This window comes from Malus sylvestris, chromosome 16, assembly GCF_916048215.2.
Source record: "Malus sylvestris chromosome 16, drMalSylv7.2, whole genome shotgun sequence".
Taxonomy (NCBI): domain Eukaryota; kingdom Viridiplantae; phylum Streptophyta; class Magnoliopsida; order Rosales; family Rosaceae; genus Malus; species Malus sylvestris.
Window position 1 is genome coordinate 8,296,422 of NC_062275.1, and position 23,983 is coordinate 8,320,404.

Consider the following 23,983-nt stretch of genomic DNA (forward strand, 5'->3'; position numbering starts at 1 on the left):
TGTGGTGACGATTATGGTGGTAATAGTAGCGGCAATGATGGTGGTGGTAATGGCGGTGTTGATGTAAGGTTAGTAATTGTAGTGGTAAATAGTGGTGGTCACATTGTTCTACAAGAGGAAAAATGTATGTAGAAGATTACACAATGTCATTTTAAAAAATGAACAGTATTATAGGAATTGAAAGTATTCAAAAAGGCTTAACTCCGCTTTTTATTAAAATAACTTTTAAAAGTAACATGTAGGTTGCTTTAAAAGATGATTGTCTGAAGACCATTGCTTTTAAAATAAACATTACGTACCAAGCACTTGCTTAACTTTAAAGTAAAATAATTTTTGATAAAAAAAAAGAACACACCAAACAGGCCCTAAATGTACGTGATATTAATGTTATATAATTTTAGGATGTACTTGTCTTAATTTTTCAATTGCCAAAATTACTCCATTATTTTTGGACAATTTTAAATGGCAGCTAGTTTTTAATCAATTGATAGGTCTGCATGAACATCTAGAGATTCAATTTTGGATTTGCCAGTTTTTAAATCATATTTTCCAAGCATCATAAAAATAGGATTTATTGATAGAATGAGGAAAATCGTAAATTCCAAACCTTGCCTAGCAAACAGAAAATAAAAAGAAATAAACAATAAATAACAACCTAACTGTTGTAGGCATAATTTACTGAGCGATTATGGAGGCCATAGAGAGAGAGAAAGGTGCGGCAATAGTAGAGAGAAGAGAGAGATGTGTAATTGTGATGTGTGTTCTATTCCACCTCATTGTGCCTTTATGTATAGTAGTAGGATAGGTAAAAACCTTTCCCTTTAGGATTACAACATTTAATAGGTAATATATTCCTAATAGGAATATAAGAGATATTCCAATATATACTAGGATTTACACAATAACATTCCTAATCTAATAGGACTGGAACACAAACCAATATTTTTGTCTGCATACTTATTAGAAAATGCAGAGGTGAAAATCTGATTTTTGATTTTATCATTCAGATTAAGGAAAAAACAAAAAAACAAAATATGTTTTATATGTTATATATATATCGAACCTAATGAGCTCAAATTTACGAATGATGCCAGGGAAGGCATGCTCTATTTCAGGTCCATGCATGTACGTACAAATTAAAACATGTTTTGTTTAGGGTTTTTCTTTTATTATTACCTAAACTGCCTAGACATGCATGGAGCACAACATCACTCCAATAACACGATGATTCTACTTGGCCTTAAACCTGGGTTTTAAGTATGCTTTGTACTAATTACTCAATTAGTTTAGTTAATTAATAAGGTGTGATTTGATGGAGTTTTGCACACTTGCTAAATAAAATGTTTGTACTAAACATCTCTATTTAACTAAAGACAAACACGTAAACGTTTGAAACAATTTTTATGGGATAGACAAGCCGTATTAATCCCGGAATATTTGGGGTTTGAGTGTTTTACCTTCTTTTGACCAATGTAACAAAGACATCACATATCAATCTCGTTCTCCTGAATCTTATGGTTTAAGAAAATTAAGGTCACTTATTGTTTGGTCCAAATCCATTGAAGGAGATCATTTAACTTTTGTTGCTTTACTTTTTTTTGCAACCGGTGAATTAGATTGTACAGTAGGTAACCTCAATTTTCTTGGCCAAAAGAGTCCAGGAGAACGGGACTGACCCGATTGACAAAGACATATATATATATATATATATATATATATATATATATATATATATATATATATATATATATATATATATATTGAAAATTTGACTCCATGGAACAGAAGAAGCATGTGAAAATCTTCTGCAATTTCTAGGCTTTAAGGAGAGGACTTCTGGACTGGATCAAGGAAAGAAAATAAAGTAGGTGAAGCAAGCAAGGGTTTTGGGTAAGGGGTGAGGCAAAGTATACACAATGATTTATATGTGCTTCACCTTTCGTGCCTGGTTATTACAAGTTAAAGTTAAAGAAATACATTATATATTGTCTAACCGTTTTCAAGCCAACCCTAAATTTTTCCTAATCTACATAATCTTTTTTCTTTTCAAATTTCACTCTTTTTTTCAATATTACTATTTTAATTTGAACTATAGACTATGAAGTATACCAAACCAATGTCCCATGAATCACATCCTAGTCCCGTGCCGGCAATTTAGATTGAGTTTCTTTTTCCTTTTCCAATAGATTCTTTGATTTATAAATGTTTTTTTTTAAATATTTTCATCCAACGATATTTACGTAGAGATTTTAGTTAAGTCACACAATGATTCATTAATAATTAAGTATTGAATTTGCAAGTAGTACTTGGTTAAGCTTTTTCTTCAACTTGCTATATCTCATATGACTAGACTAGAATACTAAAGAAAATGATATTTGGCATAATATTTTATAATGTTGACATGAAAATTAACATTAAAATGTAAGGCGACAGAAAGCCCATAAAAAACTCTTTTTGAGAAAATCCCCTTAACATTTCTTAGAATACTAATGTCATTTTAAACACGTAATTAGCATAAACTACTATTAATCGATCATTGAAAGAAATCTGCAACTAAAATAAAAGTTTTTTATTTCAACTAAAGTAATAGTTGGAAGTTGGAACTGCAAACAATAAAGAATAATTAAACGGTGGTGACAATACACTTTATTTAATCAGGATAAGTCATCTGGGACCCATATATCAACAAATCCAGCTTATTTTCCAGTTTTATCATTTCCCCAAATCTCACAAAACACACAGTTTTTTAAATATTGCAATACGTATATGCTGTTGTGATGGTTACGTCTTTTTACTAGTACTAAAGATTTGAGTCAGACCACTAAAATTTTCTCGCGGCAGATTAATTGCAAAGTAGGTTACAACTTACAATGTGTTGGCAAAGAAAATAAAATAAAAACTAAAAGGGATACTTTGGATGAGGTCTCTAATCTTTAATATTCTTTGACTAAAATTTTAATGGTATTCAAAGTTTGATCAAAGTCCTTGACCTTGTACACCTCATTATATTACAATTAATATTAATATTTTTATAGTTTTGACATTAATTGTTTGATATTTTATGAGATTTATAATCCTATAAATTTAAAATCCCTCATTATAATACTATTAGAAACGGTTACAGTAAAAAATTCAAACATTTTGATTGAATAAATGGATAAAAACTATGTAAAAATAAGAAATCATAAATGTCAAAATAATGTATCCATAGTGTTAAAAAAATTGGTACATTTTACAAAAAAATTGGTACATTTTACAAAAAAATTGGTACATTTCACATATAACAAAGTGGTACATCATAAATAAATTAGGGTACATATAAAAGATTAAAAAATTATGAGTACAAATGAATTTTTTAAAAATACAGGCGCTAAAAGAAATTAATACATGGGTACAAAATAAAACTAAAAAGAAAATACTACAAATTAAAAAAAATGTTGCAAATTAAAAGTGGGTACAAACTAAAAATATAAATATATGATACAAAGTTTGGGCATAAAACATAAATATACCATATGTAATTTTTCCATCATTGATTAAATATACAATGTCAAGTGACGGTGTACACATGGGTACAAACACAAATAAAACTTTAAAAAATATGGGTACAAAAAGAAACTAATATATGGGTACAAATTAAAAATGAAAAAAAAAATTTGTACAAACTAAAAATAAAAATATATGATAAAAATTTAGCCATAAATATAAATATACTAATTGTAACATTTTTAACACTAAAGGAATATATTTAAAAATAAAAATCTTTTATTATTCAAATAATTAATTATGTTATTAATACCAAGGACCTTGATCAAAAATTGAAAATGAATAGGATCCTAAGGCGCGTAAAGTTATCAAGAGCATGTACGATCCGCATGAAGAAGTTGGGGTTCCACATAAAAACAATTGGTAATATAGCGAATAGCCTAATTACTTATAAATACATTCAAGGTTTCTCTTTTCTCTGGTGAGGGATTCATTTCTCAACATACCCCCTCACGCAAGGCGAATTTTTCAAGCCTGATGTGGATCACGTGTGGACATTGGGCTTGACACATGAACAATATGCTCTGTTACCATGAAGAAGTTGAGGTTCTACCATAAAACCAATTGGCAATGTATAGAGTAGTCCATTACTTATAAGCACGTGCTATGGTTCTTCTTTTAATGTGGAATTCATTTCTCAACACCGCATTTGGAGGGAGAATATAAAACCACATTTGGACTTCATCCATCTTATATTTCAGTAAGGGAGACTTTGGATGCGCTCTCTAGTTATCAATGTTCTTTGATTGAAACCTTATTGGTTTTCAGTTTTTTATTGGAGTCTCTGACATTAATATAATAATGTGTTTCTATGTAGGTTATTATATTTTTAAAATTAAAAATTGAAATTTAGTTATTTATATTAAAAGATAAATTATACTCTCAAATATATTGTACACACACACGTGTGTGTGTGTGTAGATATATATATATATATATATATATGTGGGTACATTCATCAAAATTAACCAAAAAATTATTGCACCAAAATGTGGTACATTCTTCAAAAGCACAAAAAGAAATAGATATTAGGCTCAATAACATTGGTAAATTTTTTCGATTAAACTTGACATTGATACATTCTCAAATCAACAAAAAAAAGGATGTACCCATATAAATTAAAAAAATGAATTAGAAGAAAAAATTGAATGGATTATACATAAAAAAAAAATGGGTGCCCTTTATACTAAAAAAGGGACATTTTACATATAACAAATTGATATTTTAAGAATGGTTAAATTTATGATTAAAAGAATTAAAAAATTAGATGAATTGGTACATTTAAGATTAAAAATTGGAAAATCTTTTATAGAAAATTAATGGGTACAAACTTATTTTTATTTTATTTTGAAAATGTTTTGAATTGAAAATTAATTAGAAGTTTAATAAAGGTGTGAATATTAAAACCCTAAATAAATTACTCATTTTGACTTAAAAAACTAAGGAACTAACATGTAAATTCATGCCAGTCAATACTACGATCTGGTGGTATTCATCTTCACTTGGAAGTGAGAGTCTTAGGTTCAAATCTCGTGGATGGCGAATTCGATACCAAATTAGGCTGCCTATTGTGTGGCTTTGTTGAACTCCCCCTCCTCTTAGTGTAAAAATATCGATGTAGTAAAAAAAACATGTAAATTCCTTAATACATTAATGCTAGGGACTTCGATCAAAATCTGAAAACTAATAAGGTCTCAGTCAATGAACATTAGTAGTTAGGGGATGCTAATTTTTCCTTTCAGTAATGTTGAAAGTTGGCTTCACGAAAAGAATGGTGGGACAACTATATATATGATCAAAGGAACCAACTTGTTGAATATTAGAAGCGTATAATTAGGCCACATGCTGAATTTTCCTTAATTGAAGTGGAGTGTACCCTCTTTAGTTGACAAATAAGATTCTGTTAGATAATTGTTTAGCTAATTAGCTAGTCATAATACATATGATCATGCGCTGAAGCCATCCAAATGGTACATTATTATTATAATTAAGAATGTAGTAAGCTATTAGGAGCTAGGGTTTGAACCTTGTCTTGGCTAATTGAGTAGTGATGAAAGGAAGTTGTTTTAGGTCAGTTGAGAAAACAAACAAATAAAGGACTAAACTAAGCTATGGAACTGGCCTTTTTCTCTTATACTACAATATTTAAGGTAGGAGCACAAAGCGTCTTTTGCTCGATCGACCACCTTTTTTCAGCTCAAAGTCCATTAGATAACCCTACTTTTTAGTGAACATGGCCACCATCCATGCATGTACTGGAAAAGTCGAATCCAGAGTTGTAAATATGTGGATTTCACATTACATTACAATTTTACATTTACACATCTATCTACTCCAAGTGATCAACCCAACGAACAAGTCACATCAACAAGCATGCATGTGATCTTTACCACTAGAGAGAGAGTTGAAGTAGATAGACAATTTGAAAATCTTACTCTCCTTTCTATACAACGATACTGAGATTGTAAATTTGGGTAAAGCTACAAAATTGGTCATTCGCAGTTAGGTATCGAGCTGTCATCCATCTAAGTTGAACTTAAGATTTTTAACTTACAAGTTTAAAGAATATCACTAGATTGTATAATGCAATTTAGCGACAATATAAATTATTACTTAAATTAGAATAATATATAAACCTTGAAGTGGTTGTGATCTTGTGGAGTCAGCTAGTTCTATGATTAAACATCTAAATTAAGCACTTTATCTAGGTAATTATTTAAGTTGGGAAGATTAATTAAGTACTCTTCAAACTAATATCCAAAATATCTTGTGCATTTTATTTACTAGAGGGAGGAGGAAAAAGATGGAAAATAGGTGGGAACTAGCAAGAATCCAAGTAATTAGACATTGGTTGGGTGGGGATGGGTAAGAGCACATCAAGCAGTCGCATTGAGATGGACAAAATAAAAGAATCCAAATTTCTAAGAGCATCCCCGAGAGGGGCTTTATCTTTCATGAGGCTACCACATTTCTAGCCTTAGCGAGAAATTTCATCCCCAATGAGCCGGAAAATGGGGCTAGATCCACTATTGGGGCTAGCAACTTCCTTTTTTGGGTAGCATAAAATCGGGCTACATCTAGCCCCAAAAAACAATAGGTCCCACAAAAAAAGTAGGAACCTATGTAAGCAAAATTCTATCACTTTCCCTCCACTTGCGAATACATTTATACTCTCCTTTTATTATTTTTTAATTCTTTTTTCTTACTTATTTTTCTTGCAATTTGGCTAATTAATGATTTTTTTTTTAAATTCCATAAGAATTAAAATTTCAAATTGATTTAACATTCATGGGCATTGATGGGTGAAATTTTCATGTTTTTCAAAATAATTTGATACTAATTTACTAATTAGTGCTAGGTAAATTATTGTATTAAACGTGAAAATCAAATTATTTCAGAGGGCAAAGTGGGAGTTTGTTTCTTTTAATGGATGAGATTGAGATAAGGGAATCTAAACCAACCAACGGTTCATAAGTGATGAAATCTAACTTTGTCACAATTTGAACATTTTAGGTTGAAGGGTTCATAAATAAAAAATTTAATATAGCATGTTCAAATCAACTTAAGAAAAGCTAACACACAAAAAAAATCATCGCTTAATCAAATTACTACATAAATAAATATATATATAGTCCAAAAGATGTAGCCCCTCATTGGGAGAGATTATTTTATAAAGCCCTAAAGATTCCTCGAAGCCCCAAAATGGGCTATATCCACCACTTTTTGAGCCCCATATAGAGCCTCTTAGGCCATCTCCAACCGATGGCTGGCCAGATGGCTCGTTTTATCCCTCTGGCCCTCCAAGATTCTCCAAAATATTAATATTTTAATGAACAGTACATTGCCATATTTGCCTCCGTCTCCAATAGAGGGCCAGAGGGCTCATTTTAGCCCTGTCACAAAAAATCGTCTCCAACCAAGGGCCAAAGGGCCATAGGGCCAAACATAATTTATTATTTAAATTTTAAAACTACAACAACTTAAATTTAAAAACAACAACTTATATTTAAAAACTACAAATTAAATTTAAAAACTACAAATTAAATTTAAAAACAACATTAACTTAAATTTAAAATTTACAACGACTTAAATTTAATATCCATAATCAACATCATCTTCATCATCCGCCATTGTAGGAGTACAGTCAGAGGTAAAAAACTGCCGCCGAGACATAATTTCCTTTTTTTTTTCCTATCAAAATAGGCCTTACTCATTGGAGTGTAATTCAAAGTGTTCATTTCCATATTCTTATCATCCATCTCTTCTTGTATTTGTATGACCCGTTTTTCATGTCTACACGTCCTTTCTTCCGACTCAAGGGCATTTTGCTCCGCCAGTAATCGCAATGAGGCCGCCACTTCATGTTGAGCGGCGTAATCATCATTTGCCTTGCCCTTTTCCCTCAACCTTCGGGCCTTATTTCGTCCCATAGCCCTAGGTAAAGAACTTTCGGACGGAGACGGATTTTGTACCCTTGTTTGTTGAATGGTAGGAAATCCATCTTCATCCATATCTACAGATGGGGATGCAGCTCCCATCACTCCCAAAGGATCTACTCTATGTTGATGTGGATCTTCAAATAACACCCACCCTTTACAAATTTCCCAACAACCGTGAAACTGAAAGGGTTTTGCCTCCATATACAATTCCTCCGCTTGGCATACCTAGAAAATATAATTACAAAAATTAAAGGAAATTAATTCATGAAATTAAACGTAATATAATTAAATATAATTACAAAAATTAAAGGAAATTAATTCATGAAATTAAATGTAATATACTTAAACATTTAAAATAAAATGTGAAAACACTAACTTCGTAGTAGTAATTGGCGCCGCTTTCATATCTACGTGCGGCTGCTAATAGTGCTTGATGCCATTTATTCAAACTTGGATGAAGATGTTTCTTCCATCTTGAAGAACAACTCTCGTGGTTTCGGATATTCAGTGTACTGGTGTCTTCGTAGAACTCTAAGTATTTTTCGAACACACGAGTCCAAACACCTTCACTTGTTTGAGAAACCCCCCTCATACTATCTTCCGAGACCCATTTATAAGCCCTGCAAAGAGCTTCATCTTCTTTTCGGGTCCACGCCCTACCTTTCATTGCAGATGAGGCCATTTTTATTGAAAAAAATTGAAGAAAATATTGAAGGAAATTATTGAAAAATTGAAAGAAATATTGCATATGAAGGAAATATTGAAAAATATATTGAAGGAAATATTGAAAAATATATTGAAGGAAATATTGTAGATGAAGTGAAGAATTGAAAGTGCTTCACCATATTTATAGAAGTAAAAAAAGGTTTAAATTCAAAATTTTTTATTTTTTTTAATACAACGGCTAGCTGCAGTCAGCTAGCTGTTGTATTAAAAAAATTTCAAACTATATGTGTCGGTTATAACCGACACTAATACTAATTAATAAATATCCCATTAGCCGTTAGCTTTAATTCATTATATTCTATACTATTCCTGTCGGTTTTAACTGACAAGAAATCCAACACTTCAAAAAAAAAAAATTGGCCAGCCCGGGGTTGGCTGGAAGTGGCCAGCCCTTAAGCCCTCCAGCCTTCCCCGATTATGTGGGGGCCTCTCAGATTCCAGAGCCCTCTGGCCTAGCCCTCGGTTGGAGACGGTTTTCGGACTATTTTCGGTCCTCTGGCCCTCTGGACCCTTCGGTTGGAGATGGCCTTATTGGGGATGCTCTAACTGATGCGCTTCCAAACAGTCCCTGTGGAGTGGTCCAAAGATACAGGACTTGGCAGGTATGGCAACTTTTGAATTAGCCAATCAACTGCCTTTCACCTTTTCTCAAATGCACAGCGTTCGCCATATATATTTATATATGTCCAAGGTCTTCCTGCGTGTGTATATATTCTGCAAGAAACCACCTTAGCCAGTGGAGGACTTAGGAGAGAATATTATATATTGGCTATATTTATGTATGGTGGCTTGGATTGAATAGGATTTGGAACTAGGATTTAGGATTTCATTAGATTGGAGAGGATCATGATGCTAATCCGATTCTTTGTTTGGTGTGCTACACCTACACATTAATGTTTTTGAGTTTGATTTTTAACGTATATTTAAATTACAGTTCCTGGTATTCAAAATAACAAGTTTGTGATATGTAAAATGATCATTCAGTTGGCTGCAACCAAGTTAGTTACAACATTGTGCTCCCCTCATTGTTTTCAAGTTTTGAATATCCCTCCCCTACTATAGGTCAGATTACAATTTTGCTCAAATGAAAGCAAAGTAATATTACCATGACAAGGGTTTGCGGTACATTGTCTCAGAGGCCTAGAGTCCTGGTTCAGGTCTTAGGCATCTTGGCTCCAAGTTCGAGTCCCGAGCGTCAAGAATATCAGGCCGAGTCCGAGCACAGTGGTCACTCGGTAGAATTTTCATCCTAACCACAAGATCCCATCCCAGTCCAAGTACCAAAGTTGGTTTAATTATCATAACTTCTTCCAAAGATTAGTTATCCCACAAAAAATGAAGTTAATAATTAATGTTATAATCAGATTAGTCCTGACCCAATCTTTATTCACATATGAATACCGACCCATCAGACATTTATCCTTTCGTCAAGGGATGGTCTATGTCCTCTTCTCCGTACATCATGATAGAAGTGTACTAAAATCTTAGAACCCTACTCTTTTTACAGCATTCTTAAAATTACCATCGACAAGCTTTCTACACTATTCACATATAAATTTTTTTTGAGAGAGAGAAACATGGCAACGCATCCCACGCTAAAAATCGAAGCACACACACAGAGACGCACAGAGTGACAGAAGCACTTAAAATATCACAACTATTTGATTGTGACCACCGACCACCACCATCGTGCCTTCGTATTCACAACTCTCCTCTCCCATCATCACTCTCTCAGTGGACCACTCAACACAGATGCCTGGCTATATAGCTTTTCTGTTTTTCTTCCTTTTTTATTTCACATTTTTAGGTCAAATAACAGATTGCTTTTTCTTCTCAAACTTGCATGTACTAGACCTTAATATATATATATAATCAAATTGCTTGTAGCTGCTGCAGCTAGCACTTGTTCATCAGCCCACGGGGGGATCTTTGTGTTGTCAATCTTTGGAACAAATTTCCATTTTTTAACTCACCTTTTTTAACCAATCTGGTTTGCGATGCGGTACATTTGTAATTGGTATCTATGGACTTATTGGGTTGATGAAATCATGAAAAAGGGTTTAAAAACTATGGGAAAAGTATATGCTTCCGGTTTTCACTGCTCATACTCTTTGCTTCTTTGGTGAAAAATAGGGAATTATACTCTCAGTTTTTATGTTTTGTAAATTGTATATACTAGCTAGGGTTTCAGCGTACATTTCACTGCTAGCTCTCACCCTTTTTTCACCAAACAAAAAGTCTTCATTTTAGGAGAGTGCACTATACATATTAGAAGTACGGCCGTGTTCATATTGAGCCACTTCCTATTCGTGCTAAATATTAATCACTTTTGAAGTCGCGAATTACGTTGACTTAATTAATTAATCGTGTTATGTTCTGATCGAACTTCCTGTTTTTCTCATTGATTTTTTTATCTATGGGTGACTCTAACGTAACGGAATAAAGAATTGTCAGATTTAAAATGCCCAGATTAGAAACCAAGTCTGAACCCTAGAACTAGTCGAGAAAGGAATTTGATGTCACACAGCCAGCTTATACATGCAAATATTGTAAATCTTGTCACTTTCAAATTATAGATGGTATAATAATTTCACACACATTACATACACTGAATGGGGTGGACGGGTGGGGACCAGCGAGCGGGCAGGCATAATTTATTAGATGAAGGAAATCCAATGGCTACAGTTGAAATAAGTGGGCCCGTGGAGTACCTAGGGTTGGCAGATTATTACCATTTTAGGGCGAACACCATCAACGTCAACCATATTGATTCGTGGACCCCTTTCCAATTTAGGCACATGACTTTAAGGAAGTCATGTCCAAGTGGGTCTTCTTCTCTAGAGCGCTGATCCAGTTTCTTTGCTGGCGGGTCTTTACTCCCCCTTGAAAAATAATGTGAGATACGTCGCTGTTCTTTTGTCACAGCCAGAGTGCACCATTAATTCAAAGTCTTTATCTTTGAGTCCTTTGGCTTTGTTGAAAGCATGATCAAAGAACCATATTCTTTTGCTTTCAATCTGTTTCGGATTTTGATGATGTGTTAAAAGAAAAGTATGCGATGAAGAAAAACGTTTAACACAGTCGTTTATGCTCGAGTGAGTGGTTTTTGATCGTTAATGTAATGTGTTTTTGACATGAATCAACGATTGAGAATCATTTATTGCTGATGTGCTCAACTTGAACTTATGGATCATGGCTGAAAGACTAACAAAAACACAACTCATGTTGAATGTGATTGGATAGGCTGAGCATTGGCCCATGCCACAAGTAATTTGGGTACTAATCGTTCCATTCTTTTTACTACTAGCTAGTTCACCATTAATTCAAAGTCTTTTATCTTTTAGTCTTTGCTGGCTTCGTTAAAAGTGATTGGAAATATGGAGAGCAATTGAACTAACTTATAAACACATGCAAAATTCATTCTTTCTCAAATATAATATTGATACTCTCAACAAAAAGCAAGATAGAAGAACAATATTCTTGGCTTCAATATGTATGTGATTTTGATCACGTGTTAAAAGAAAAGTATACCACAAAGAAAAACATTTAGAGAAGTTGTTTACGCGTAAACGTAATGATTTTCAATCATAAGTAATATTGGGAATCACCTCGTGTTAATATGAACAATCTTTGGCTATTAATGTAGTGCATGTTACATATGCATCAACAACTAAAAATTACTCACTTGTGACTAGGCGACTGACAAAAGCATAACTCCATGCGATGAATATAATTGAATGGAGTTGAACATTGCCCCTGCCATAGTTTCGATGCTAATCATTATTGGTGTTCCATTCTTTTTTACTTTGGGGGAAATTTAATGGGAATCTTAGAAACTAGGAATAGCATCTAACGAGGGATAATATTTTCCCATATTGCGGTCATGACACGTTATTCCAATCAAACTTAGCCTAGCTAACAAGAATATTGCTGGCACCAAACTTCTTTCATACACAAGCTCTATACCATATTTAGTTAGTTGAACATGATTAGCAACTTGTTTTAAAAGTGAATGCGATTAACTTGTCAATTTGGCTCCTAATTAAGTCAATTCCAAGTGAGAGAGATAGGGTGTATTTTGATTTATGAAGCTACCCGAACGAGTCCGAGTCCAAGCGGTTAATCAAAGTACACGATGTACGAATTTTAGTAGGAAAACATCACGTCGCTAGTCAACAATAACGTCTAAAACCAACCCCTAATTAGGAGCGAAATTAACCTAATCTTGATTAAAAGGAATCAATCTGCTTGATTACTTAGTAACTTGATCTTACAAGGCATAATCAACTCTAAAGTACTTAATATGGCGACACTAATTAACACCTCAATAACGCGTATGCACATGGCTTGCAACCCTAAATCTTATCTATAAAAAACACAACACAAGAAGCAGACATAGGAGGATGGAATGAAACTTTCATTGCATGTACTGTAGAAAATCCTATTTACTTTTCTCTGATTAGTGCCCGAAACTCTTACTTTTGCTTCGAGGCCTCTCTTGTGTTATCAACCAATCTTGGAAAATTACGGATTTTCAAACTAAAACGCCTTGATTTCCAAGAAGACTTTCCCTTTTGCCCCCCAAAAAATCGATGGTTTATAATCAAGACAAAACTTTGGCTACTAGATGAAGCATCACTTAATTAATCGAGAAAATTGGAGCATTGGTCTCTAAGCTTTAGCTAACTTGGAGCGTTGGTCCTCGAAAAAAATGAGTATTAGTCCATGAACTTGCCACAATGTGTAGCGCTGGTTCTTTTAAAAAAGTCTATATAACTTTCATCCCTTATTTACCATTTTAAACCTTTTATTTTGTATGAAAGTTTTAAAGACCGTTGCTCCACATTATGACAAGTTAAGGACTAATACTCACGGACTTTTAGATTAGAGACGGCCCCTATTGAGCCAAATTACACAGACCAAAACTCCTATTCTCTTTAATTAATTAATTATTGCATGCTAACCAAAGCTACAATTTAACATATGAACAAACCCACTTACAGTTAAACCCAAAACTTAATCATATCTCATCGGATCATGTGTGTGTTGAATGAGGGTTTGTGTGCGCCATGCCATGCACCACCAAGAGGATAATAATTGTGCTGAAAGCAATGTTACGGTGAAGCATGTGCGCTGATGGGGCTTTTGCAGAGGGAGGGATTGCAGTTTAGGGTTTAAAGAATTGGAGGTCTTCACTTATGAAAACGAAAGTAACTTAATTTGGTTTACTTTTTTGTCCACTTTAGGTCATCTTTCAACCACAATTGGACAGCAGCAGAAACCCAACACCGACGCAACTATTCCCCTTTAAATATATCAATTATTTCTGGCAAATAAAAACGTGGTTCTCTTCTTAATACTAGTATTATTCAATGTGTTAAACATATTTTTAAACTTAAACTGGAAATAAAGAAAAAACACGTTTTCCATTGTCTGTGAAGTTTGACCCTTGTTCTTCGTAAGTTGTTTTAGTTAAGTTGGTTTTAGTTCTCTAATTGAAAGGTGCGGTCTTATGTCCATACTAATCATGCATAATCTTAACATAATTAACAACTGGTTTTGATAAGGGGACTAATTAAGAAGATGAAAACATGGAGTCAATGAATTATGTTGATGAAGTAACAAATGAATTTTGTTGGAGTTAAAAATTATCTCGGTTTGATTCACCACGTGATATAATATGGTTGGACAATGAGTTTATAAATTTTGGTAGAACATTAATAAACAAAACATGTACTTTAACATGAGTGAACTTCAGTAACACATATGATCATGGCCGGGTTTAATGTATTGTGTACTGATGAACGATAAGACAACGACTCAAATTAGTATCGGTCTCACCATTTACGTGTTTTAACGTTTAACTTAAGACCTCTTACAGGTGAAGATGAATACTACTAGATTGCAGTACTAGTGATGGATATTTACTCTAACTAATCTAAATTACAAGAAAAAAAATTCAAACTCAGTTGCATAATCATTTATATCTATAACCGTGAAAAAATTTCTCATCTCTCAATCGTTCTCGAGTGTAAAGTTTGCGAACAATTTATCTTGTGTTTCTCTCCTCGTGTCATGTTGTTGACACTCTGATCGACCCAAACTTTCAAAAAGGGTGTGTTGGGACTAACTGACTGGGCTGTGAGCAAAACTAACTTAACTAACAATTGAAGAGTATAATTTTGGGCTGCCTCGAGCCCATACAACTCCATTTTCCAAACTACCTCCTAACATGTGAAGTTTCACAAACCTGCAGATATTTGCATGCTCGCTAACCAATTATTTCATAACCACCGTAGGTCGTGAATTGTCCTCGTGGATAATGTCTTTCTGTTTAACCCACTACGCCTCGTGTTCAAACATTCATCCCTTCTCTTAGTGTAAATTAGAATAATGACATCGCTTGTAATAGAATTTTTTTTTTTCATAACTAATGCAACATTAGGCTAGTGTTTTTACCCTCTTACACCAAAGTTTGAATCCACCTGTATATTAGAGTGGTTGCGCATATCGTCTTGTCATGAAAGCAAACAACTTCAGAAACATTAATCAGAGTGGCAACTCATAATGGTTACATAATGAAAACTCCACTTATGCAAAATATAATTCTTCTCAGAAATGGGAAAAACACTTCCATCTAGCAGCATCATTATTTCCACCCTTCTGGGGACTGTTAAGTTCTTTTTAATTGAAAGGACAAACAAGTAGGAGGGATAATTTTGCATATAAAACTTTTCCCACCAGAAGGGTAGAATGCACCAGCAGTTGAGGCATCAGGAATAATCTGAATTCTGAAACTTGCCTTGGCAGTGGAGATTGCCAATGCTGTTGCCATCACTAACCAAATTAGAAATTGCAGCCTCATCCTGCACTCCCAGATTATTGTAGTGGATTCTTGGGATCATGGACTGAGCCGGGCAGACTGAACTGGACTGTGCTGTGTTGCTCAGCCCAATCTCCTCTTGTGTTGCTCGTGTCCATGACAGAAGAGAGAGAGCACGATTAGATTCTATGTCGCCATATAATCCATTGGCAAACATTCTATGGCTGTTGCTAGAATTTCCCGGTGCAAAGTTGGTATTTGTAAATGGTTGGTAGACAGCAGCTTCTGAGTGCGCGTATTCAAAGCCTTGCATAAATGGGATTTGTTTTTCTCGGTAAGCATATGAGCTTCTTCTTGTCTCATTTAATTGTGAGTGGTTATCAAGCAGCACATAATCATTCTCCGGTTTCAATGCGCAGCCCCACAAATGTGTGTTCTTTGCTGCACACATTTGTGGATTACCGAATGATAAGAATCTTGTGCCTGCATATGATAAGTTTGAACAGTAAAGAACACACATTGTGCTTTCAGTTATGCCAATGAAAACATTAGTACATATACATTTTATCAGGAAAAAAATTCCAAACCTTGGTAATTGGAAAGAAATCTTCCCAAATTTGTGGGCATGGATTCTGACTGAGGCTTCCTCCTACGTTTGTTGTGTCCATCAAGACGTCTTCTGCAGCTTCTTTTTCCTTCATCGAATTCCACCAACGAATGGAACCTTTGTCATGTCACAAAGAAATGTTACTTGTTTGTTTGTAAGACTAATCACATTTTCATCACAGCATGCATTTATAACATAGAAATTCCTAGAGCCATTGCATCCCACTTACCTGCTGCACTGCTGACAGAACCGCCGTTCCTGGCCCTTGATTGTAACTTTTGAGGTCTTTGAATGGAGCTCACATACCTTATGCCGTCGATGATAATCCCGGCATTTGCTAAGGTCCGAATTGCACCCATCAACCAAGCATGCAGCAATCTTGGTTTCGTTATTGGGTTGTCGTGGTCTTTTCAAAGATGTAGTACTCGAAGATGGCTTCCTCATAGAGATCCCAGGATCCTTCAACTTGCCCTTTGATCCATCTTCCATATCGATAATCAACTGAGCTCAAAGTTTTGAACTTTATCAAGTAATATCCCTTATTTTTATGCAGAACTAGAAATTGGAGCACTGTTTAACACGCCTTTTCTTCAGGGAAACCAGTTTCCGAGACGTCCTCAATAACCAAATACTGAAGTAGGTTAGAAGAAAGAATAACAGAAAAAGATTTGCATGAAATTATTTATTTATGTAATTCTCTTTTCTGAAATCTTATCTACTTAAAACCAGATGAAACATATTCCCTCCAAGTAACATAGGAAGGAAGAACAATCAGCCTGCACATGCATTCCATAACTTCTCATACGAGAAGAAATGCAAATAAGGATCAGAAATGTGGTCAATATCATAAAGAATAAAGAAATATCGTTTACACCCAAAAAAATTTGATGTTTTCATAAGGAAGCATTGAAGGCTTTCCAAAAATTGAGATTTGGCCGTAGAAGGATCAAATTGTATCTGAGGAACAGGGATACAAAAAAGTAATGACAGAGGCACACAGACCAATTAATCGTATCGGCCTTGTTCCTAAATTTGGAATGAAAAGAGGAGTAACGCTTCCTAGCACAGAACATAGAGTTAAATCATATATCGAAGAGATTAGTTGACAACAGTAAAAAGATGGGCGCCTAATTCCAATACAATAGTGGTCTATTGGTGCAAGTCAGTTGAACACCGTAACTGATGAGTAGGTGGGTGGGTTAGTGGGGAGGGGGGGATTCCGGCTCGTGTGCATGGGACGGACACGTTGCCCTGATTAACTGACGTAACCTACATCTAAACAAATATAGGGACTATTAACAAACAATCTTGAATTATTCATCCATAATTTCTTCAAATTCTTTTCCTAAAAATTGGTCAACCAGCAAATTTTCGCCTTCCTGATTGAATTAAAAGTCATTCTAGTAGTTACAAGAACACAAGAGTTTTGACTGTTTCAGTCCACTTTTTGCTATCATTTCAAATGCAATAAACAGTAGAGAATTTTGAACTTGTCTCCCAAATATGGTGAGGAAAAGCAAAACCAAAAAGGATATAATGATTGATAGGTACCTCAGACTCTGGGTGGTTTAATTTGATAACCTTCAAGCTCTCCAATTACACACAGAAATCCTGAAAAGATAAGAAAAACAAAGAAAAAGATAGAGTATAAGATGCTTGGTTTAGAGCAGTAGCTGCTAACTCTTCCTAGCTAGGGAGGGCAGAGAGCAAGAAGCTGAGTAAAGAGTGAGCTGCAAGTCTTCCCCTCTTACCCTTTGGATTTGCAGCCATTTTAGCCAAAAAGAGTGAGAGATGCACACCATTAATATAGACTGAACATTAATAAAAGCAAAATAAAAGGGGAAAAACGAGTGGAGGGGAAAGGGACAGAGTGTAGTTGCTTTCAACTTTAGGGGAAAGGCCAAATGGAATTAAATAAAAAGAGTTGAGAGAGTTTCTTGTGTTCCATAATTCACGTTTTATGTTCATGGGACAAAAACTTGTGCAGGACACTCCGACTACTTTACAAGTGAAGAAACTCAATGAAACTTTGTGTATTTTGATTTCATTTGACTTTATGCTACTTTCATTAATTATAGGAGCTGTTTTAATTAGATAGTTGTCTCCTATTATAAAATTCAATCGCTACTTCTTTGATTCTTATCTGTTGAATTTTGACCACATACTTCAGGATTTGAAATCAACTGATATTGTGCACAAAAGTTAAAACTGATATTGTGACGGATTAGCCATTGGATTAGGTTTGGAAGAGGAAGTTAATCAACTTCATGGAATCTATCATATTTATATTTTGCATAAGTAGAAATTTTTTTTCGCTTCTTTAACATGTCGATGCTTTTCGTCAATTGCAATGATATTAACCCATTATCAATAACTAACAGACCTTTGCTTGAGTACTAAAATTGTAATGATAGCTTAGGTGGAGCCAAAGGGGGGGACCCACATTGTGAGAGGGATGGGCAATGGATACCTACCTTTGCTTGAGTACTAAAATTGTAATGATTCCTTAAAATATTAATCAGTTTTGCTGATCTTGGTAATTAATCACCTCTTAAAGAGGCTAATCTGCTTCAACTAAACAAATCCGGAAACCTAATTATGATTAGCAAAGCTACTTTGCGCAGTCCCCCACTGCCACATGGTCACAAAAAGAAAGTATTCAAACTATCCGCAAATTGAAGCATACGCCCCGAAGACCTTTCGGATTTGGAAGACCACGTGTCAACGACCCTTTTGGTAAAAATTAAATTAAAATAAATTAAAATCTTGGCACGCGCGAGCACCACCCGCCAAAAAGAAATGGTCCCCGCTCCTTCGCAACGTTTTTCTTCTCTCGACGCTCAAAGTGTCGGCCACATACTTTCCGAACACTATTTATGGCAACAATATGATATATCATGAGCTTCGTCGTGATTAGTTCTTCAGCCCGACCAGAACAAATTCGAGCTCAGCTGCCAAAAAAAGATAAGAAAAAGGCAGGGGAGAGATGAGATGGAGCAATGCAAGTGGTGGACCCCATGTTGCAGAACAACACTTTGCTAATATTAGTAATCCCCCCTTTTCAAGATTCCTCTTTAATCGGTCCCCCCATGCAGCATTCTTTAATGCTTATCATATGTTTTTAAATTTAAACCAGGAAGCCGAACTATTTGCCCTTCCTACTTTGGGGCAGATCAAAAGCACTTTGGGACGCTTTCTTTGAGTTTATAAAAGGGAGTTTTAACGAAAAGCTCACGGTACTGTTCACTTTAACGAAAAATCATATTTTTACACTAAAAAGTCAAACCTGGTACTATTTACTTTACCCTTTATTTTGTTCTTATCATTAAAACTCAAAGTTTTTAAACCCTTTTCATTAGTTTTCCTTTTATAAACCCTTTTCATTAGTTTTCCTTTTATAAAAAGATCTCAGTATAAAAAGAGTCATGATAACCACCAACCTTTCTTTCTCGTCCTACACTATTCTGTTTAACCTTGTTCATTGCTCGTGTTTTGATTTATTTAATTCGGTGGCTAGAAATAAAAGGAGTCCAATTTGGCTGGATGCTGTATTATTTGCATTGTACATAGCCTATTTTTAGAGAGATACCTGTGGAATGAGAATATGCTAATATATCCGTCTCTTCGGATGCTCAAAAGGCTCTCCCTTCCGCTGCAGACCGGTTCTACAAAGGGAAAGTTCGGATAAGCGTGTAGTACACAACTTGAGCCTTTTTGGGAAGCCTAGGCAAACTCTCACAACACAACTAAAAACAAGTTTTGCTCAATTTTTGGTGTCCTGTAGGAAACTGTGAATAAAAGCTTAATTTACCTTCGATTTTATGATAACTTGGCTGTCGTTAAAGTACTGATTTGGATGGTTAATCCCAGCGTCGCATGATGAACCATGAATAGCTTCAAACGTCAAAGGTGCACGCCAGCTGATGCATACGTTACCAAGTATTCCACATTAATCTTGTGTCAGAACAAAAACAACTTGGAATAATTTTGATGCAGATTAGTAACATTTCCACCTGATAATGCCTGTTTTTAACTTTGTCCATTACATCTCCAACTGCTCGCCCGGTAACTCCCATTTTACCAAGAGCGGCTCTCGAGTTCTCTTCACTGTCGCAGATAAATATGGCGAATAGAAGGATATGGTTGATCGGCCATGTATGTATGACTACTTTATCTGAAATCCATTGCATTACTAAAATAAGGCACTGATATATTTAGTTTTCGTGCTATGGTACTTCTATCCAATATAATACAGCCAGTAACGTTGGAAAGGCCAAGTTAAACATCATCCAGATGAATAATGAAATTTTTTATTGTCGAAATTACCTGAAATATCGATACGGGCATCCATGATGATCTCCTACACCGGGAGTAGATGAGATGATTTTTTGACAGGAATAAGGTGTGTAATCCTGCAATGTCAAAAGGCAAACATATTTGATCGTCATCATACTACACAGCATGATATATATCAAATATTTCTTCACAAGTACTTCCAGGTTTCTAATAGTATTTTCAACAAAAATGTTATACATCTAAGATTAACATCCAACAGCAACAAGCAATAAACTATGTAGAGGTTTCAATTTTTCTTGAATATTTCCCATGATTTCAGTTTTGATCCCGTGATATGATTAGCAAGACTATATCATCTTTATACTCTTGAATCTTAAGTTTGATGTCTTACCGCTCTTTTCCCCTCTCTTCCATAATTGTGGCGTATGCCATACGAATACTCTTTGTCAAACCTTTCAGCACCAACCTATGGCAAAGATCAAACACAAAGCTTGGAATTAAATTCCAAGCAAGTCACAAGGACCAGGCACGGAACAGGAAAACATCTTTATAATACAATGCACTATGATTTTGGAATTACAAATTTAAAACAAATTTTTTCACCATACATGGACAATAAATGTTGAAAGAAAATCTTGCGTCTGGTGTGATTATTAAGAATGAGTAGATGAAATACTTAAGAAACTCCATACTCACTTTTTGCGAGAACTCAGCTTTCCAAAACCCAAGGGCATCATCCAGCTTCAACCCAACACCCTACACAGAGGTTAATCGGAAAACTCAGCCAATAGGGAAGGAAGAGCCCGGGAAAGATAGATTCATGATTCTTTTGATAACTTTTACAGTTTGTCATAGGCTCATAGCAAGGTTGTGCGTATAAACATCAGCTGACAATTTTCATGCACCAAAATACGCCACAAAAAACTATAAATTACATAATATATATGCCATTCTGCATTCTCCAAAATCATCATTTGCAATTCTGCAACTTCTTCAGCACAACAAGGCTGTATGACTTCAAATAATTTTGAAAACTCTAGCTAACTTGCATATAGGCATATAAAAGCACCAACTAAACCCAATAAGTGGTAAACGTCACTGACTAGTATCTAGTGTCTATGTACCAAATACACATGCAACAGCAGGTGTAATCAAATAACATGTTACCATGGAGTTTCCCATTACATACATCTAGACTCTGATCGCCTAATTGAAATGCTAATATACCCACATAAGACAGGACAGAAACCAGAGAGTGATGCGGGTTGTAGGATAATGCACAATTTATTGACTCAGGCATTACAAAGTGTTATAAAATATGCACCCCTACCAGTTGGTGGAGATTGAGCACCAAGCGAACGTGAAACCAGGACCAATTTATCTAATACACTCTGCAAGGAAAGACAAACTTATACGGTGATTGCAGTATATACCAAGGATTTAAAGGGTTTAGAAAGTATGAAACTGACATAAAAATGCCGAAATGGTCTTAGTTTCAAATGCACATTTTCTATATTGAGCACATAATTACCTCAAGTTCTGAACCACTGACTGCCTTGTATGGAAGATCAAATTCTTCCATGAGTGCCCGCTGAAAACCAAAAGCAGAATATTGATCAGAAACTGACTAACAGAATGAGCCAAGTAAAATGTAGATTACCTGCGGTTCAGGTTGTTCATTCATAAATCGGTAACGAAATAAGGCAGTCTCCATGGAAAGAAACCATTTTCTCAGGTCCTCCCTAAATGCAGATTAAAAAGTAACAACATAAAATAAAATACAATGAAGAAATCTTTTAAGAGAATAAAATGTTAGAAGTTCTTACGTTCTGCAATAAACTAGTCGCAGAACAAAGTGCGATATTATGTCCTTGTTGACGACCTCAGATGCCTGAGGATGCCTCATATTTGTCTTCCATAGTTCTATTGCCTGTAAAATGCCTAAATGTTAATTGTCTAAAGGGGTGCAACAAGGGAAATGAAAAGAATTTCAACCTGGAACTATGGTTTTACCAACTTCTGCATTTCGTCAGGTTTCTTTCCGCGTGATAATCCATCAGAAATCCCTGTAAGCACTGCATACAGCAGTAATTTCCGTCAATCACTGCAACTCTCGAGATATATGTAGGGAAAACGCTAAACTCATATTCCGTCGAAGAACTTACTTAACCTTCTCCATTAAAATGCCACGAATCAAATTTCACAAATTTAGTTTGATTCCGAAATCCAGAAGAAAAAGGGAAAACCAGACCAACCGAAATAAGCCATGGAGCTATACTAAAATCAACTCCGAAAGCAATTCTATTTTCCCAGCTCCCAAACAGTCACACTCTAGCATAAAATTAATCAATTTTTTTCAGCATTTTCCACCTTAATAAGAAACTTACAAACTAATCCAAAAAATACAAGATCGTATACCGCTATGAATCTCAATCATTCTCATCCCCAAGTTTATTGGCTCTTCCTTTTCGGTTAATTTCACGCCCTAAACGGTGAACGGTTTAACTTAGCACCAGAAAAAGTGTTTCCCTTTTCCAAAATTTTCTCAGCAACCAAACAAAAACCAAAATTAAAAGATAAGTCCCGAAGTTTCGACAGAAAAAATCAGCAGCGAAAGAGAAATTACAAGGATTCCGGAGAAGGTAACAAAATTACCTCGGAGGCGATCGAGGGCGAAGAGCTCGAACTCTTCGAGACGAACTTCGAGGGCGGGAGCGGAGCGGTAAAGAGGGAGGGTCGGGACGACGTCCTTGATGAAAGATTTCCTCTGAGATCGAACGGCTTGCATTCTTGCTCCTCTCTCTCCGGTGGGCCACTACTGCAGCGTGAATTCTTTATATTTTATACCTGCGCGCCAAAGAAGCCGAGCAATGAAAAATGGCGGGAAACAGCTCTCTTTACATTACAGGCTCAAAAAGGTCGTGCTGAAGCTGGATTTAGGGTTTCATACTATGTTTACTTATTTGGAATGTATTCAAATGAACGTTTAAATAAATTTAATTACGACATGTTTACTTATTTAGAATGTATCCAAATGAATTTAATTTTTTATTTTGTGTTCACTTTACAATTCTTAATTATCAAAAACTGTATTGCAATATGGACTAAGAGAAGCGTTAATCATTTTTACATTTGAACATTTTCGCTTCTTCAAATGACGCATCTTTTTTACATAAAAAAACACAACCTTTAATGCTTTTAGCTAAGAATTAATGATGAAAACTAGAAAACATAGTATCAAAGACATTAAAGGTCTTATTTTTTGTGTGAAAACTACACGTATCATGTGCAAACATGAGAGTCCAAATGCAAAGATTGATCGCATTTCTCATGGAGTAACTACCGATAATAAATTCTTAGGTGTCACTGGATGCTTACGCCACTCAATTAATCACCACATCAAAGTCACGTAACGTAACTAGATTGTTATTAGAGGAGTATATACACAAAGTCACACCTAAGAATTTCTCACCTTTGATGCCATTATTGGCCGAAAGAACGAACTTAAACCTCTTCTGCGACAACGGGCATCATTCATATACACAA

General features: G+C 34.9%; 1 protein-coding gene and 1 pseudogene across 3 annotated transcripts; both read right to left on the reverse strand.

Moving 5' to 3' along the window:
- Positions 1–15,185: 15,185 nt before the first annotated feature.
- LOC126609025 (teosinte glume architecture 1-like) lies at positions 15,186–17,995 on the reverse strand. 3 transcript variants are annotated; one of them, XM_050277044.1, is made up of 5 exons: positions 17,893–17,995; positions 17,693–17,752; positions 16,371–16,757; positions 16,122–16,258; positions 15,186–16,017 (listed from the first exon to the last, which is right to left on the reverse strand). In XM_050277044.1, the coding sequence occupies exons 3-5, from the start codon at positions 16,628–16,630 to the stop codon at positions 15,485–15,487; spliced, it is 930 nt and encodes a 309-aa protein (XP_050133001.1). In that variant the 5' UTR covers positions 16,631–16,757; positions 17,693–17,752; positions 17,893–17,995; the 3' UTR covers positions 15,186–15,484. The 3 variants fall into 3 exon arrangements, with proteins under 3 accessions (XP_050133001.1, XP_050133003.1, XP_050133002.1); XM_050277046.1 differs by having other exon boundaries at positions 16,371–16,772; positions 17,893–17,988; XM_050277045.1 differs by lacking the exon at positions 17,893–17,995 and having other exon boundaries at positions 16,371–16,772; positions 17,693–17,886.
- Positions 17,996–18,629: 634 nt separating this feature from the next.
- Positions 18,630–23,359, reverse strand: LOC126609027 (probable DNA primase large subunit; annotated as a pseudogene).
- Between the last annotated feature and the right edge of the window lie 624 nt (positions 23,360–23,983).